This window comes from Odocoileus virginianus, chromosome 4 (assembly GCF_023699985.2).
Source record: "Odocoileus virginianus isolate 20LAN1187 ecotype Illinois chromosome 4, Ovbor_1.2, whole genome shotgun sequence".
Lineage (NCBI taxonomy): Eukaryota > Metazoa > Chordata > Mammalia > Artiodactyla > Cervidae > Odocoileus > Odocoileus virginianus.
In genome coordinates this window covers 1,441,634-1,460,798 of record NC_069677.1, presented here as the reverse complement: position 1 = coordinate 1,460,798, position 19,165 = coordinate 1,441,634, and the positions used below count along the sequence as shown (strand labels likewise).

At 37.5% G+C, this 19,165-nt stretch overlaps 1 protein-coding gene and 1 pseudogene across 1 annotated transcript in view; both read right to left on the bottom strand.

Moving 5' to 3' along the window:
- The window catches only part of GRAMD1C (GRAM domain containing 1C), a 106,761-nt gene that overhangs the window by 58,105 nt on the left and 29,491 nt on the right, over window positions 1-19,165 (bottom strand). Inside the window, 2 exon segments of the mRNA XM_070465965.1 lie at window positions 5,691-5,786; window positions 6,368-6,471. Coding sequence (XP_070322066.1) covers window positions 5,691-5,786; window positions 6,368-6,471 — 200 coding nt within the window.
- LOC139034707 (elongation factor 1-alpha 1 pseudogene) lies at window positions 11,646-18,951 on the bottom strand (annotated as a pseudogene).

The window sequence follows — 19,165 nt, the reverse complement described above, 5'->3', positions numbered from 1 at the left end:
GCTAAGTCACTTCAGTTGTGTCCGACTCTATGACCCTGTGGACTGTGCCTGCCAGGCTCCTCTGTGGGATTCTCCAGGCAAGAATACTGAAGTGGGTTGCCATGCCCTCCTCCAGGGGATCTTCCCAACCCAGGGATGTAATCTGTGGCTCTTGCACTGCAGGCAGATCCTCTACCATCCTCTACCAGGGAAACCCATACGAGACTGGGTAGCCATTCTCTTCTCCAGGGGATCTTCTGGACCCAGGGATCAAACCGGGTAAAGGCAGATTCTTTACTGTCTGAGTCACCAAGAAAGTTCTTACAATTGGAGAAAACAAGGTAACTGGTGCATGAACAAGGGGTCTTTTAAAATTAGATCTTAGAGAAAAATCATTTGATCAATATTTACTAGGGAAATGAGCTTGAAATGGGTAGCTATTTATGTTCATTGTAGTTTATTAAACTCAATCTAAATAAACTTAAGACAAAAGTTAAAATTTTATTTATTCTAAACTTTGCAAATAGAGATGACTGGTAGCCATCTGAGCCAAATATACATAAAGAATAAGAAAAAATGCAAGTGGATGTCAGAGATAGATTCATTTTAAGGATCCTAATTTAAAATATCATCAAAAAAATAAAATAAATAAAATGATATCATCTTTCATAGTCTTCTAAAAAAATCCAAAAATACCTAATGTCAAATAATCATAAAACATCCATGTTAACAAACATTCATTTGCTTTGCATATTGTAGAAGAAAACCAGTAGCTTCAATCTATTATTCCATGTCTTCTTTTAGCCCTATCTCTTCTTCTGTATATAATGGATTTTTGCAAAATCACACCTTAAAATAAGCTTTATGAGAAAATATAACAAGTGGCAGCACTAAATACAGTATCTCAGTATATCATCTCTTCTGTTCCTCTAGTTAGTGACTTTTCATGGTTGACTGGTTATTTTTAGGAATGAGAAAGCTCAGTTCCATGTTTGATTTATTATATAAAATGCCAAACAAAATAATATTTGGGGTGTTTATACTTTTCATAGAAAGATTTTAAAGTAATATTTTTCCAATTAATAACCTTGTTTATATAATATTCTTCAAAAAGTAAAGCTTTTTATAAAAGGGATATAGCTAGGAACTCTTCCAACCACAATCACATATATAATAAGTGACCTTTAATAAATAAATAAATAAATAATAAATAATCATTATTTACCACTCTCTATATCCTCTTCTTATAAGAAAAATATTCTAGTCCATCTGTTTTTCACCACAGTGTTATGCTTACCAATTTCCACCTTTTAAACTTGATACTTTGTTAACAACTTTATCCACTCTTGTATGCTAGAACCACATTCTTAGTTCCTTAACATTTCCATCTTTCTGGACAATTTATATAAACTACCACCTCGGTTTATTCCTTTTTAGATATCCAACTTTAAAAATCTATTAATAAATCTTGCTTCAATAACAACCTAGGGAGGTCCCTGGTGGCCTAGCAGTTAGGATTCCAGGCTTTCACAGCCATGGCCTGGGTTCAGTCTCTGGTCAGGGAAGTGAGATCCCACAAGTCATGCAGTGGGGCCAAAATAATAATAGGAACCTTAATTTGGGAGGAGCTCTGGATAATGATATCTCTAAGCTGCTGGGGCACAGAACATATGCCAGAAACAAAAACAACTAATAGTACCACAATTAACTTTTCCTTAATACAAGAGAGCACACTGTAAGACAAATACTTAGTAGTGTAGTTTTTTCCCCCATGATGTTGGAAAAGAGATCACTGAATCAATATAGTGAGGTAGTTAGGACCAAGATCTCTGCAGTTAAACTACCTGGGTTCATATCTTGGTTCTACCACTTAGTTCTATGACTTGGAGTCACTTTTCTTTAGCTTCCTCATGTACAAAATAAGAATAATTATGGTAGAAAATTTCTGTGAGAACCAAAGAGAAAATAAATGTAAAAATACACAGTATTTAGGACAAGTATTATATATTTGGCAAATACTAGTTGTTGTTATCATTATGGAAATTTAAATGTTTGACCCTGAAATTCCATTACCTATGTGAGAAAGAGCCACACATGAGCTTAAGAAAGCATGATCAGGCTGTTCACCACAATACTGTTTGTAATAAAACAATAGAAATGAACTAACAGTCTAGGAAACCATGGTAAATCCATTCTACAAAATATTATACAGCACATTAATAAACAGAGATAGGCCAATCTATATGTGCTAACCTGTGACTCCAAGAGATAATGTTAAGTCCTTTTTTAAGAAAGGAGAACTGAAGGACAACAAATATAGGATAGCACTTACTTTAAAAACAAAGCAAAGATATATGCTTATATATATACATTTATACATGTAAATACAAAAGAAAGGTATGAAAAGATATGTGCGATCCCATGGACTATAGCCCGCCAGGCTCCTCTGTCCACGGGATTTCCCAGGCAAGAATACTGGAGTGGGTTGCCATTTCCTTCTCCAGGGAATCTTCCCAACCCAGGGATTAAATATGAGTCTCCTGCATTGGCAAGCAGGTTCTTTACCACTGGGCCACCAGGGAAGCCATGAAAAGATAAATACCAAACTGATAACAGTGTTTGCTTCTAAAAGGCAATGAGATTAGCATGGAAGGAAGATGTTAGTTTCAGAACTGTTTGATGACTCTGTCAAATAATTAAACGTATACCTATGGGGACAAAAATTCAATTAACCATCAAGCCAAGAAAAAAAAAGAGAAATTTATTCAAGCCAAACTGAACATTATAACCCAGAGACAGTCAGAAATTTCTGAGGACTGTTCCACTAGTCAGCAGTTAGAGATGCAGTTAGACAAAGAATCATGTACCGTATTAACAGATTAAATGATAAAGTTCATCAGAAATGCTTGGTCAAGTGTGTATGTACAGAGCAAGTCTTTAGCTCACTGAGAACCCCTGTATGGGATGGAAAAAGAAATATTAATCTTAAAAGTACAACACTGGTGTCTGAAGAATAGGTGTATTCTTCTCAAAGGTTGATTATAGCCTCCTGCCCCAGGAGGTCTTGTTAACATGTAACACAGATGTACACTGCACACTGGGAGAGACCCATCCCAAATGGGGACATGCTGGGTGTGTTATGTGTGTTTCAATTCTAACTTAGTTTGATTGTTCTGCCATAGAGAAGTTTATAATTTTTTCTCATCAGATATATTAACTGTACAATTAAGAATAAGTTTATTTTAGTGCTCGCTTCGGCAGCACATATACTAAGAATAAGTTTATTTTAGGGCTTTTCTGGTGGCTTGGTGGTAAAGAATCTGCCTGTTAATGCAGGAGACACAGGTTTGATCCCTGATCTGGGGAGATTCCACATGCCACAGAGCAACTAAGCCGACATACCACAACTACCGAGTCTGTACTCAAGAGCCTGGGACCCAGGACTACTGTTCTCATGCCCTGGTTGAATCCAGGACTGAAATGGGGAAAGCCTATAACATCTTGTGCTAAAAAGCAAGGAAATGCTCAAATAATGGTGAAAACAGTCAAAAGGATACTAGAGCCAGCTTGAAGGGCTCCCACTGACCAAACTTGGGACAATTTGAGTATCAAAATAAATAATGATAGCAGTGGATTATAACTTATTAACTAAAATAAGACATTATGAGGTCACACTGGTACGTGTAAATAAATGAATGAATTTGATGAGAAATTGTATATTTCCTTAGTTTCAAAGTAGCTTACTATAAAACATAATTACAAAGAAAAACAGACTAACTTTACAGTAAAGTCTTATTTACACCACCTTATTTAAGTGATCAAAGTGAAGATCAAGACTATCAACAGCAAGGCATGTGTGTGTGTGTGTGTGTGTGTGTGTGTGTGTGTGTGTGTGTTCAGTTGCTCAATTGTGGCCCATGGACTATAGCCTACCAGGCTCCTCTGTCCATTGAATTTGCCAGGCAAAAATACTAGAGTGGGTTGTCTTTTCCTACTCCAGGGGATCTTCCTGACCCAGGGATTCAACCCATGCCTCTTTTGTCTCCTGCACTGGCAGGCAGGTTCTTTACCACAAGTGCCACTTAAGAAGCCCCACCATGGATGTTTCAAGAGAACAGCATCGAAACATGTATATTATCTAGGGTGAAACAGATCATCAGCCCAGGTTGGGTGCATGAGACAAGTGCTCAGGCCTGGTGCACTGGGAAGACCCAGAGGGATCGGGTGGAGAGGGAGGTGGGAGGGGGACCGGGATGGGGAATACATGTAAATCCATGGCTGATTCATTTCAATGTATGACAAAAACCACTGCAATGATGTAAAGTAATTAGCCTCCAACTAATAAAAATAAATGGAAAAAAAAAATGCACAGACTACCAAAATGAAAAAAAAAAAAAAAGAAGAAGCCCCACCATCTGAGAGGATGCAATGGAAAGAACAGAGAATAACTTCTGTGTTATTTCTGCCAAAATTGCAAAACTTAAACTTAATCATAAGAAAATACCAGACAAACAAAACTGAGGGATATCCTACAAAATATCTTACCCATTAATATAATCTTTAGAAGTGTCAAGGGCACAAAAGTCAAGGAAAGACCAAGAGATTAGTTTAGAATATGAAAATTAAAGACCTTGACAACTAAATGTAATATGCATTTCTGAACTGGGTCTATTTGCTATAAAGAATATTATTGGGATAATAGAGGAAACTGAAACAGGTTTGAGAACTCAGCAGTGACAATGATCAATACTAAATTCTTGAATTTGATGGTCATGCAGTGGTTAGGTAGGAGAATCTTTGATGGAAATACATGCTAGACTATCTGGGGTGATGTCTGGGATTATAAGGCTTCAGAGTGACAATTTATTCTCAAATAGTTTCCAGGGGAAAAGTTCTTTGTACTGTACCTGGAAGTGTTTTGTAATAATAAGACTGTTTAAAACAAAAAGTGCATGTGAAAGAAACTTTACAAGATTAAAAAGTATCATTATAATGATTCAATCTATTTATCTCCCCTGTCCCCTGCTCTATTGCCTCTTTTCTCTTTCATTTCCTTCCCTGTTTCCTTCCTTCCTTTTTCTCCTTCATCCCCTACCATGTTTTCCTTTTTTCTTCCTTCCTTCCTTCTTTTTCCTTCTCAGCATTTTAATTCTAAAGTTACATACAGAGCTTTACATTGATTTTCCAGGTCAGTAGAGAAAGATTCTTCATACCAAGAACTGATAGATATTGTAGGTGCATAATAAAAACGAAGGCAGCTAAAGCAAACTGCCATTCTAAAAAAGCGTTGTAATGATTGGGTTGTAATGATTATGTCTTTACTTATATGTTACCAAATCTCTGTTCACCAGAACTGTTCATTTTTATTAGCTGATACTGTGAAGGTATTATTGACTAAACAACAATTATAGGACTATTAGAGTATTTAGAAATAATAAGGATGTTTTGCCAAGGTTTATCCCACCTACTTCTTATAATTAAGAAATGAAAAACATGAGATAAACTTTTCTGTAAAAAACTACAAAAAATCTGATCAGTTATTTAAAGTCAATAAAAAATCAGTATTTAAATATACAGAAATCTAGTATTAAATACAGTGTATCTCTATCAGATATGCCTAACTCCAAGAACTGCTTATATTCCCAACTCTGATGATCAGTATGAGGCAAATTTTCTCCACATTATGTAATAAGGCAAAGGTAATTTTTCACCTTTTCACCCTCTGTAACAATACGGACAGCATTTGGGATGAGTCGAACAGTTTTCTCCTTGGTTATGAAGGTTATGTTCTTTAAAGCAATAGAAATCTAAACATACAAAAAAATAATGAAAAACTGCAAAACAAATTTCTCAGAAACATACACAACACAAAATATCAAGCATTACATCAACCTGGTCCAGAATATTCAGATTAAAAACCTGCAGGAGTTAGTAAGCATAAGTTTGCATTCTCAGAGGAAAACATGGTGAACAGACATTCTTTCCTTCAGTAATTTCCTCCATCAGCTCCTATTATCTAATATTAGGATAAAGTATAAAAAGACATGCGAATGTTTATGTTCCACGTTAAAACACACAGAGACACAGACAAAACTCAGTCTGTCACATAAGACATGCTTTTGGCAGTCAAAAGGAGGTGTGTTCAAGCTTTTTTCAACCTGAAATCTCTTTCCCAACTATATTAAATATATACAAATGGAGCTCAATGTATTAAGAAAAATATATTACACACTTATACTATATATAAATAAATGTAGATGTATACAAGTATAGATAAATATATATCAACTTACTTTGAAATCTAAAGTACACTTTTTAGGAGCACTGTACACACATTTCTGTCTATGCAATTATTTATATCAGCAAATCTAATGAAAACATGTCTTACTGTAGTTTCCCATCTGAAGATGTTGCTATAGAAACACAGCCAGTTTTCTGAAAGGTAGAGTCGTCCCTGAAGCAAAATGTCCCTCTGAAGAGCACAAGCATAATCTACATACACAAGAAATAAGGAACAGCTTAGTAACTAAAAACTGTGCCAGCTTCACAAATCTCATACTACTTTAACCATGGAAAGTCCACACTTTGTTCATTAGTTCATTCATTCATTCATTCCCTTCTTCCTGTACTTTGAGCACCACACACCAGATATTTTTTGCCAGTCACTAGGGTTATCAGAAATAAAACTTGCCCTTGTGGAATGCTGTCTAGTGAGGAAGGTATACAATAAACAAATAGAAAAATAAGCCTAATGACCAAAGTGTGGAGAAAGCTGAGAGCGTACAAGGAGCATACAGGTATGGGATATGGGGCGGGGAGAATATATATATAGAAAAGTTCTCCAGAAAAAGTGACTTTTAAACTGAAATCTAAAGATCAATAAAAGGTCAGCTGGACCATGAGGGAACAGGATGTGCAAAGGCCCTGTGGTAGAAAGAAACAATACCTTTAAGCAACTATACAAAGATAGATCTCTTGCTAGAGAAGCTGGATCATGTAGGGTCTCACAGGCCATGGCAGACTGTGGACTTTATGAAAAGCCATCAGTGAGTATCAAGGGGAAGGAACATATCAGATGTATGTTATTAAACACCAAATAATTCACACTGTGAGAATGGATTTATATAAATCATTAGGAAATCCAGGGGGAAACTGATGGTGGCTCAGACCAAAAGATGACAGTACTAGAGAAAGAAGTAGTTAGATTCAGAGATATTTAAGGGGTAGTACTGACGGGGGCTTTCCAGATGGCACTAGAGGTAAAGAACCCACTCGCCAGTGCAGGAGACACAAGAGATATGGGTTCAATCCCTGGGTCAAGAAGATCTCCTGGAAGAGGGCATGGTAACCCATTCTTGTATTTGTGCCTAGAGAACCCCATGGACAGACGAGCCTGGCAGGCTACAGTCTATAGGGTCACCAAGAGTCAGACATGATTGAAGCGACTTTGCACACACACACGGATAGGGAATTGGTAACTAATTAGATGTTGGATGAGGGTGAGGGAGGGAGCAAGGATGACTCTATAAATTTTATACATTTTAAGTTTAGCTTCAAATTTGGTCCTAACTTAGCACTAAAATCCAGCAAAATTAAGAGGACTCTGATAAATGCCACTGCCTAAGGAAATGGCAACCCACTCCAGTATTCTTGCCTGGGAAATCCCATGGACAGAGATGCCTGGTAGGCTATGGTCCATGGGGTTGCAAAGAGTCGGACACGATTAGGCGACTTCACTTCACTCATGAGTAAGTTAACACCATGCCTCTAAGATTAAGACATGGCTCTGTGGCTAGTGTAAACAGCATTGCTAAATTACTAATAATATAAAATATAAAGAGCTGCTATGAGGAGATTTAGCTTAATTGATACATTTTAAAATGATATTAAGTGACTAGTAATTTTAGGAAAAAGTTATTGAGGTTATGAACCCCAAGATATTTAAATTTGCTCATGTTAAATTTCTAAGCAAATACTAAAAATTTAACAAAGGAACCCAAGTCTTTCACAGTGCTTCCTTCAGCAAAACAGAAGTGAGACACCACCAAACCAAAAAAGAAAAAATCCTAGTAAATAATTAAGCAGATTAAGTTACTCATTGACTAGTATGCATCTTTAAAACAGGGATAGGGCTAAAGGTCATCTTAAGGTATTCTGAAATTTTTATCTAAACCACTGAAACATTTTATTAATTCAATTCTTCTCAAATATCAGATCAGAAATATGTGGTAGAACAAAGTCCTGCTGTATAGCACAGGAAACTCTGCTCAATATAATGTGACAGTCTGTGGAAAGGGAGTTTGTGGGGAGAATGGATACATGTATATGTATGGATGAGTCCCTTTGCTGTCCACCTAAAACTATCACAACATTGTTAATCAGCTGTTTTTGTTTTGTAGCTAAGTTGTATCCAACTCTTACGTGACTCCATGGACTGTAGCCTGCCAGACTCCTCTGTCCATGGGATTTCTTAGGCAAGAATACTGGAGGGGTTGCCATGTCCTCCTCCAGGGGATCTTCCCAACCCAGGGATTGGACCCATGTCTCCTGAACTGCAGTCGGATTCTCTCCAATATAAAACAAAAAGTTCAAAAAATTTCTTTTAATTAAAAAAAAAAAAGACATACCTGATAGATTGATCGTAACATAGATAGCCAGGCCCCTCCCCAAGTTTCCGACTAACTACGTCTGGGCTGGGGGAAGTGTCTGCACATCCAGCAAGGTCCCAGCTGACGTCAATGTTGCTAGTCTGTGGACCACAATTTGAGAACCGCTGCTCTATTTTACATTAACTCTATTCAAAGCTATGCTAACATTTTAACTGAAGACTATTTGATATAGATTGACAAGTTTTTTTCAGTGGCTTTAAAAACAACCTCTCTAAAAGAGGTATGTTTTATTGTAATAAACTCTTACCTCACTAAAGTTGTTTTTTTTTATAAGATGGCTTCCTAGAAATAAGTCCCAGACAAGAAATGGACAAAACAATTTTTAAAAAGCAAAGGGAATTTACCTTTTTCCCTCCCAGTTTCCCTACTGATTAACAAGCCTGTACCACAACACTAATCAGCACTTCAGAAGGCAATCTTCTACCTGACTTGAGTCATATTAACAATCTGATTCATCTACAATTGAATAATGTTTGTCAAAAGTTGTTTTATGTATTCATAACTCTGTGTGTGTGCTCAGTTGTGTCCAACTCTGTGTGACTCCATGGACTGTAGCCTGTCAGACTCCTCTGTCCATGGGATTTTCCAGGCAATAATACTACAGTGGGCTGCCATTTCCTCCTTGAGAGAATTTTCCTGACACAGGAATCAAACCTGCATCTCCTGCACTGCTGGTGGATTCTTTATCACTGAGCCATTAGGGAAGTCCCTTTTATAATTTTATAATTGGTTACTGGAAAATTTGAATAAAGTTAAGTAAATTAACCAAGGAGCACAGGTCACTTTGATGCATGTATTAACATCAACTTACTAGTTTTTACATGATCAATTTCAGCCAAGTGAATGGCTCCAATGCCTAAAGATTTACTTTAATAACTAAAATAGAACAAAGGATACAGTGGAAATATGTGGAAAGTGTTAACAGGAATACAGATGCAGTGAATCAGCACTATATACTCCCGGAGTAAGCTTGCACAATAATAGTACACCCATTTTCAAACAAACAAGATGTACTATTTATGTACTATTTAATTTTACAGAAGAATTTAGGCATAGCTCTGCCAGGGTCCAGCCCCAGCAGGATCCAGGGGAACCCTCAGGATGAACGGCGTCGGCGAGAGAGACACGTAGGACCGGCCTTGATGGGGCCAAGTCTGCGAGGGGGAGAGAGAGAGAGAGAGAGAGAGAGACAGAGACAGAGAGACAGAGAGAGAGACAGAGAGAGACAGAGACCAGACCAGGATATGCAGCAGAGTCTGGCAGTTGCTTTATTTTTCACCATAGCCTTTATACCCTAAGTTGGTACATTTCTAAGGGGGCAGATAAGCATACAGACTTAGCTTAACATTATATTAGCTTGTCCTTCACGAAACCAGGTGTGCTCTGTATATTTTTTGTTTATGAGAGTCTTTTCCCATAGATTTTTTTGTACATTATCTTCTGGCCTTGAGGTTAGCAGAAAACACAAAATTGGCAGTCTCATGGTACAGCAAGTTGCAACATAATAGAAATACAATCCTGTTAACATAAAAGTCAGTCTTTTTGCAGAAATTCTCAGCTAAATTTATCTAAAAAGTTTAGCACACAAAGACTCTGTGGCTCTGGTGAGGCAGCCCCCGTTTAGCACTCTTGGTTAAAATTAACAATTATCTTATTGTTTTTACACTAGGGCTAAACTCTTATTTTTCTAGATCTCCAACTATATTAACAATAGTTTCCACTGCACAACCTCAGCACATTAACATCACTCAAACGTTGATCCAATAACCACTTTTAAAATAATATGTTTTGTATTTTGTAATAGGGCTTCCTCACCCCCCAAAGGGCTCTGTGCCTATTAGGGCCTTTTTAATGGTTAATCTCTATGTATAATATCTTTTGGCTTTCAGGCCTGTTGACAATTTGTGGCTTGCACCTGGTGCAACTTTAAGCAACTTCAGTAGCCAACCCTGTCTTTTTTGTGGTTAATCTATTTACTTTCTATTAGGTGTCATCTCCATGGGAACTAGATAGGATTATATTTTTTTACAGAACAGAAATGCAAAAGATTGCAAAAACAGCAGATATGACACAAAACAGGCTCTTAGTCCAAAAGTTAATTACCTGCAAGAAGTCACCAGCTAATCTCTAAACTATTTTTTATTAGGCACATTTGTGGCTATAATATTTGTGGAGCTTTTCTCACCCCGCAGAGGGACCTATGCTTAATAGTTTCTTTTGTTAGCATACTGTACTTAGGATGTTTAGAACAATCATGAGCATTTTGTGCAATGAGAGCACACATTTATCAAACAAGCCAGAATGCCAGCAAAAAGGTTTGAATTGAAGCATTTCTTTCATCCCTGGCCTCTTCATAGGGTACCAGCGTCCAGGAGATTTATTAATTAGCTTTTAAGTTGGTTTTTATTCAGTGAAAGAGGAGCAGGAGAGCTCTTGGCAGGCAACACAAGAATCCGCAGCAGGGCAAATAAGAACAACAGCAGAAAAGGGGGGAGGATATAGGGTAGGGTAGAGGCCGAGGCCAACCTGGAGGGTCCCTTATCCTAGACGGCCTTGCCTGTCAGGTATTTTCTTCATGACCTCGTCACGGGCAGGACCTCCCATAATAGCTCCCGGGATAGCTCTGTAAGGGAGATGATGATGAATTGAGAGAATGTGTTTTTTAAACAACAGTGGCGGGAAATACACATCCCAAAGTACTCTTTTCTAGCAGCAATTGATTTCAGATGCGAGTAGCAGTAAGTGGCAGCTTGCAGCAAGTGGCAGCAAAAGGTAGGTGAAAGCAGGCTCCTAGTTTCCAAGACCTAACCACTGGGCCACAGGAGCCAGAAGTTAGGGCTAAGGTCCCTAGTCTTGCCTGCCTAGTCAAGAACGAATTCAGGCAAGGAGGCAGAAAAGAGTAAAGCAAAAAGTTTATTGAAAAAAAAAATTCAGGCAAGGAGGTGGAAAAGAGTAAAGTAAAGTTTATTGAAAAAAAATTCAGGCAAGGAGGCGGAAAAGAGTAAAGTAAAAAGTTTATTGAAAAGTACATGCAGAAAGGCACAGGGACTAGCTCAGAGATAAAGTCGCACCTTCTGGTAAGTTTAAATCCTTTATAAAGGGGCAGTCTTCCGGATCTTCATCTTCCCTCAGGCCAATCACCTTGCTTTGTCCCTCCTAGTTAATTTGTCTCAGGACCCTCCCTGGGGTGTACACGCACACCCTAGCCAAGATGGATCTCGAAGTGAAAGCTTCTGGAAGGAGCATGACTCATTATGGCCTCGAATTATCCTCTGACTTTTTACTCCAAGGAGCCTTTCTGCGCGTGTGTAGTGTCTCCCTTATCAGACAGGGTTTTGTCCTTTCTTTGTTCTTGCCATGATTATTTCCTTGAGGTAAGAGACAAAGACTGGCTATTTACTCTGTTTTTATTAGTTGTAAGTTCCTCAGCTGAAGCCCACCTAACTCTTATCTCAAGAAATGAAAGCAGAAGGGTGGCTGATTGTAAATTTCCAATCAGAAGCCCATATATCTCCTACCTCTTTGGGAGTCCAAGAAAGTTGATATTGCTTAAGCAAGACTCTTTGGAACAACATTTTTAGAATTGCTTTCTATTATAATTTAGTACATAAACTACAAAAGATAACCATCCGAATTTTATTATACTTTACATTGCTGATTTTTTGTTTTTGTTTTCTTCCTTTGCTTTTTACCTGAGCAAACTGTAAGGGCAGATGCAAAAAGAAAAAGAAAAAATTAACTTTCTCTGGTGAAAAAAAAGGGAAAGAGATCCCCCTCCTCTCTTTAGAGCATTTTCCTTAGAAAGCTTGTAAATTTTTTCTTTGCACCTGTGAGATGTGAATCTTTTAAAAAGCAAAATAAGCTTCTTGCCAGTTTTATAACCCAGATGTTTCCTCCAAGATCTGGGAGCCATCTCTTTCAAATGTAAACAACAGGGATGATAAGACCCCATCTCCTAGTTTCTCTGAGTGGGTTCTTTCCATGGGTGCCTTGATTCAAGTTGCAAACTAACTCCTGTCTTTAAGAAGTGAGTTTATTTTCCCTTTGGATAAAGCCAATTAGCTAACACAGCTGCCCCGATTACCAGATGAATTTAGGATAAACTGATATGACACATGGCGCTGTCAAGTCTTCTAACTTGAGGGCTAGTTTTTACTTATCTTTAGAATATGTGTAATGGTTGTATCTGCCTGCCTACATAAAAACAGGAAATTTCTTTCTGCCTTCACACTCTCTTTTGCAGATTGCTTATGATGTCCATCACATTCTAATTCAATGTTTATTCAATAATAAAACCAAATGTTTTCTTTCTCTTTTACTTTTGTAGAGAGGTTTTCTGGGTGGGTAGGATATTTTGTTTCTAATTATATTTCCCCAGTGCAACATTTTCTAGGGTAAAAATCTACCTTGTTCACTCATTTAATCAGAGACATTAAAAAATGTTTTGAGCAATGATGTCACTATAAAAAGTATACATTCTCCCAAGAGAATACATTCAAAGCAACAATCATATTTAGAAGTGTGAATAGTACATAGAACAAATCTAGTCCATGGAACTTCTGATATAAGTTGACACGAGTGTCTAGTTCTGTTCCTTTTGCAATGCTGAGGGGTAGATAGAATGGGTGGGTACATTGGTTGACTAGAAGTTTTGATAAATTTTAAGAGAGAGAAACTGGACACGAATGGATAAGCCACAGTGTGGAGAAAGTCTCAGCTCAAAAAATACACGAGAAGGTTGAAGCTATGCCACTCCAGAAAGACTCCATACTGAGAATCACAAAGAGTGACAGCTAAAACAGGACCAATATCAGGTAACTGACTGGTGAGTTCTCTATGGTAGAGGTCGGTCAAACTCACCCACATCTTCCAACACAGTGGAGTTTTACATCTTTGAAGCCTCATCATCACTTGGTGTTGTCCATTGTTTTAGTGTTCAATTTTAGCAATTCTATTAGATATGTAATTTATTTAATTGTGCTTTTAATCTGTATTTTCCTATGATAGTGTGCAATTTTTCATATGCTTATTTGCTATCCATGTATCTCCTCTGGTAAAGAATCAGCCCCCCCCCCTTTTTTCTCATTAAACTTTTTTTTAATGGGTATCAAATTCTGTGACAGATTTTTGGTCAAGTTGTTTTCATTAAAAAGTACTGATTTTAAAAATAAATAACTTAAGCTGCCACACACAAAACATATGGACCACAAAAACATTCTCCTTTCCTTCTGAAGGTTTTATGATGCATTGTTGTCATTAACCAGTCTTTGACTACTAAATTTAAATGGCCAATTGAGACAAACAGTTTTGAGACCGTTCTTCCAACACTGATTAATACTGGGGTGGCAGGTATTGGGGATAATATTCATTTAGCCTTCTGAGCTATCTGGGCAGACTTGGTGACCTTGCCAGCTCCAGCTGCCTTCTTGTCCACTGCTTTAATGACACCCACAGCGACTGTCTGTCTCACGTCATTCACAGAAAAATGGCCCTGGGGAGGATAGTCAGAGAAGCTCTCGACACACATGGGCTTGCCAGGAACCATATCAATGATGGTAGCATCACCACATTTCAAGAATTTAGGGCCATCTTCCAGCTTTCTCCCAGAATGACAATCAATCAATTTTCTCCTTCAGCTCAGCAAACTTGCAAGCAATGTGAGCTGTGGGACAATCCAGCACAGGTGCATATCCAGCACTGATTTGGCCTGAATGGTTCCAAATAATCACCTGAGCTGTGAAGCCAGCTGCTTCCACTGGTGGGTCATTTTTGCTGTCAACAGTCACATTGCCACAACAAACATCTTTGACAGATACGTTTTTGACATTGAAACCCACATTGTCCCCAGGAAGGGCTTCACTCAATGCTTCATGGTGCATTTCTACAGACTTCACTTTAGTTGTTACATTGATTGGAGCAAAGGTGACCGCCATGCCAGGTTTGAGAACACCAGTCTCCACCCAACCCACAGGGACAGTACTGATACCACCAATTTTATAGACATCCTGGAGGGGCAAACGCAGGGGTTTGTCAGTTGGGTGAGTTGGTGGCAGGATGCAATCCAGAGCTTCAAGCAGGGTGGTTACACTGGCATTGCCATCCTTACGAGTGACTTTCCATCCTTGAACCATGGCAGGTTAGCACTTGGCTCCGACATGTTAACCCTTGGCTCCAGTATGTTGTCACCATTCCAGCCAGAAATTGGCACCAATGCTACTGTGTCAGGGTTGTAGACGATTTTCTTAATGTAGGTGCTGACTTCCTTAACAATTTCCTTGTATCTCTGCTGGCTGTAGGGTGGCTCAGTGGAATCCATTTTGTTAACTCCAACAATTAGCTCTTTCACACCCAGAGTGTAAGCCAGAAGGGCATGCTCACGGGTCTGCCCGTTCTTGGAGATACCAGCTTCAAATTCACCAACACCAGCAGCAGCAATCAGGACAGCACAGTCAGCCTGGGATGTGCCTGTAATTATGTTTTTGATGAAGTCTCTGTGTCCTGGGGCATCAATGATGTAACGTAGTACTTGCTGGTCTCAAATTTCCACAGGGAGATATCAATGGTGATACATTGCTCATGTTCAACTTCCAGTTTGTCCAAGACCCAGGCATACTTGAAGGAGCCCTTTTTCATCTTGGCAGCCTCCTTCTTGAACTTTTCAATTGTTCTCATTGATCCCGCCATATTTGTAGATCAGATGGCCAGTCATGGTAGACTTCCCTGAATCTACATGCCCAATGACAACAATGTTGATGTGGGTCTTTTCCTCTCCCATTTTTGCTTAGGTTTAATGGTGGTTTTCATGACACCTGTGTCCTGGCGGCAAACCCACTGCAAAAAGCTAATCTGCCCATTTTTTAATAGGGTTGTTTGTGTTCTTAGTGTTAACTTTTAAGAATAATTTCTATTGTGGATAGACGTGTGTGTTTGTTTTTTTAATCAGATATGTAATTAACAACTATTTTCTCCCTGTTTGTGTCTTATATTTTCACCCTCTAAAATGTATCTTTTGCATAGCAAGAGATTTTAATTTTGATAAAGTACAACTTATTGATTCTTTCTTGTATGAATCATTCTATCGGTGTTACATCTAAAGATTCATCATCAAATCCAAACAGAGATTTCCTCTAGGAAAAAAAACCCAGATGTTTTCTTCTACAAATTCTACAGTTTTACATTTAGTTCTATGATCCATTTTGAGGTAAATTCTGTAACTAGTGTGAGTTTTGCATCAAAGTTCATTCATTTTTCTGCATATGGACATCTAATTGTTCCAGCACCATTTGTTGAAGATGAATTTTTCTCCATTAAATTATCTTTGCATTTGCACCTTTGTCAAAACTAAGTTCACAATATTTGTATGAATTTATATCTGAGCTATTTTCTGTTCCATTTATCTAAATGTCTATCCTTGGCAAATCTCAGACTGTCTTGATTACTGTAGATCCCTAGTAAGTCTTGAAATTGAGTAATGTATGTCTTCCAGCTTTGTTCTTCTTTTTCAGAATTATTTTGGCTATTCTAAATCCTTTGTTTTTTCCATGCAAATTTTAAAATCAGTTTATCTATTTCCTCATCTATGAAAAAGTATTCTGGGATTTTTCATTTGAGAGAACTGAGACCTCAGCAACTTTGAGTCTTCTAATCTATTAACATTTATTTAGACTTCTTTTGTTAATGTGTTACATTTGTTAGCATATAGAACCTATATATTTGTTAGATTTACACCTACTTACTTCATTATTGGGAAGTTCTGATGTAAATGTTATTTTTAAAATTTGAATTCCAATTGTTCTTTGCCAGTGTATATACATGTTTCTTTTATCTTCAAATGATTTTCAATTCTGTTATCATTGTTTAGTCGCTAAGTTGTGTCCAACTCTTTTGTGACCCTATGGACTGCAGCCTGCCAAGTTCCTCTGTCTATGGGATCACCCAGGCAAGAACACTGGAGTGGTTCCCCTTTCCTTCTCCAGGGGATCTTCCCGACCCAGGGATCAAATCTGCATCTCCTTCACTGGCAGGCAGATTCTTTACCACCGAGACACCACTAAATTCATTCATTAAATCTAGAAGTTTTTGTAGATTATCTGAGATTTTCTAAATGAATAATCATGTCTATTGGCAATAAAGTTCGTTTCTATTTCCTATTCTCCTAATGTATGTGCCTTTTATTTGAAGTCTACTGCACTAACTGCACTTAAACTTCTAGTAAAATGTTGAGTAAGAATAGTGAGAGAAGACATCTTTACCTAGTTTCTAATTTTATGTAGAAGGCATTCAGTCTCTCATCATTAAGTACAATGTTAGCTGGAGCTTTTTCATAGTTTCTTCTAAGGAAGTAGAATAAGTTCTATTTCTAACTTGTTGAGAGATTTATTATGAAAGAATGTTGAATTCTGTCAAATACTTTTTCTGCATCTATTGAGATGATTATATGGTTCTTCATATTTGGTCTAGGATGATAAAATATATTGACTGATTTTTCTTTTTTTTAACATGCTGAACTAGCCATGCATTCCTGGAATGAAACTCACTTGGTCATAATCCATAATCTTATAAATTGCTGAATCTCATATGCTAATATTTTGTTTCAACTCTTTATTTCTATGTTCATGACAGATATTGGTCTCTTCCTAGAATGTCTCTGTCTGGTTTTGTTATTTTGGTAACACTAGTCTCATAAAATGAGTTGAGAAGTGATCCTTCTTATTTTCTGGAAGGAATGATACTATTTCTTACATAAATGGTTGAAAAATTCACCACTGACACTGTCTACATTGAGCTTTTTATGCAAGGTTCTTAACTGCAAATTTAATTTCTTTAATGGGTATAGAGCTATTCCAGCTATATGTTTCTTCTTGTGTGAGGTTTGGCAGTTTGTGTTTTTCAAGAAATTGGTCTATTTTATCTAAATTATTGCATTATGGGCATAGAGTTGTTCACAGTATTTCTTTATTATCCTTTTAATATTCAGGGGACCAGCAGTGATGAACCCTCTTCCATTGCTGATATTGGTAATACATGTCACCTATCATTTCTCTTGGTTAGCCAGATTCTCGGCCTATCAATTTTATCAGTTTTTTCAGAGAATCAGCTTTGGCTTCATTGATTTTCTCTTCTTTTTCCTCTGTTTTCAATTTCATTAATTTATGCTCTAGTCTTTATCATTTCTTTCCCTTTGGTAGCTTTAGGTTTAATTTCCTCATCTTTTATAGATTTATTAGGTGTAATCTTAGGTTATTGATTCTACTTTCTTTTCATTTTTTAAAATGCTCATTTAACACTGAATATTTCCTCTATATAGTTACTTTAGATCAACTTCACAAATTGTTATTTTCACTTAGTTCATCTGTATTTCACACTGTTAAACTATAATGATTCTTAACAACTCTTTATACCCAAAAATACTGTGCTACTACTTTCTTCTGGATCTTCATACATTATTTGACCTTTCCTTCTAAATTTGATTTTTACCGGATTTTCTTCTTCTACTGATGCCATGATTCTTTTGTTAGTGTTACTTTAACTCTATATGTTATCCATGGTTGAGCTCATCTATTCTGCTGATTTTAAGTGACACTGATAATTCATTTACTCCCTCATTTCTCTATCCATCAACCATCCATTCAATCACTGGGTACCCATTATAATATGTCGAATACTGACCTTTGTTCTAGGGTTACAATAGCAAATAATATAGATAAAAGTGAAAATATTAGTCACAGTCATGTCCGACTCTTTGTGACCCCATGGACTGTAGCCCACCAGGCTCCTCTATCCATAGAATTCTCCAGGCAAGAATACTGGAGTGGATACATGTAAATCCATGGCTAATTCATTTCAATGTATGACAAAAACCACTGCAATGTTGTAAAGTAATTAGCCTCCAACTAATAAAAATAAATGGAAAAAAAAAAAAAAAAGGAATACTGGAGTGGGTTGTCGTGCCCTCTTCCAGGGAATCTTCCGACCCAGGGATTTAATGTCTTATGTCTCCTGCATTAGCAGGTGGGTTCTTTACCACAAGCACCACCTGGGAAGCCCAATAATATAAATAGTTCAGTTCAGTTGCTCAGTTGTGTCCAACTCTTTGTGATCCCATGGACTGCAGAACACCAGACTTGCCTGTCCATCACCAACCCGGAGCTTGCTCAAAGTCCTGTCCATCAAGTCACTGATGCCATCCAACCATCTCATCCTCTGTTGTCCCCTTCTCCTCCTGCCCTGACCTTTCCCAGCATCAGGATCTTTTCCAATGAGTCAGTTCTTCCCAACAGGTAGCCAAAGTACTAGAGTTTCAGCTTCAGCATCAATCCTTCCAATGAATATTCAGGACTGATTTCCTTTAGGATTGACTGGTTTGATCTCCTTGCAGTCCAAGGGACTCAGGAGTGTGAAGGACACTACAAGAGTACATACTGGAGGTATCTATCCACAGGTGATATTTACAATAATAACACTGGTCACCAACCAGTGCTGGATCAGGACCTTTCTGTATCAGATATAAAACCTTT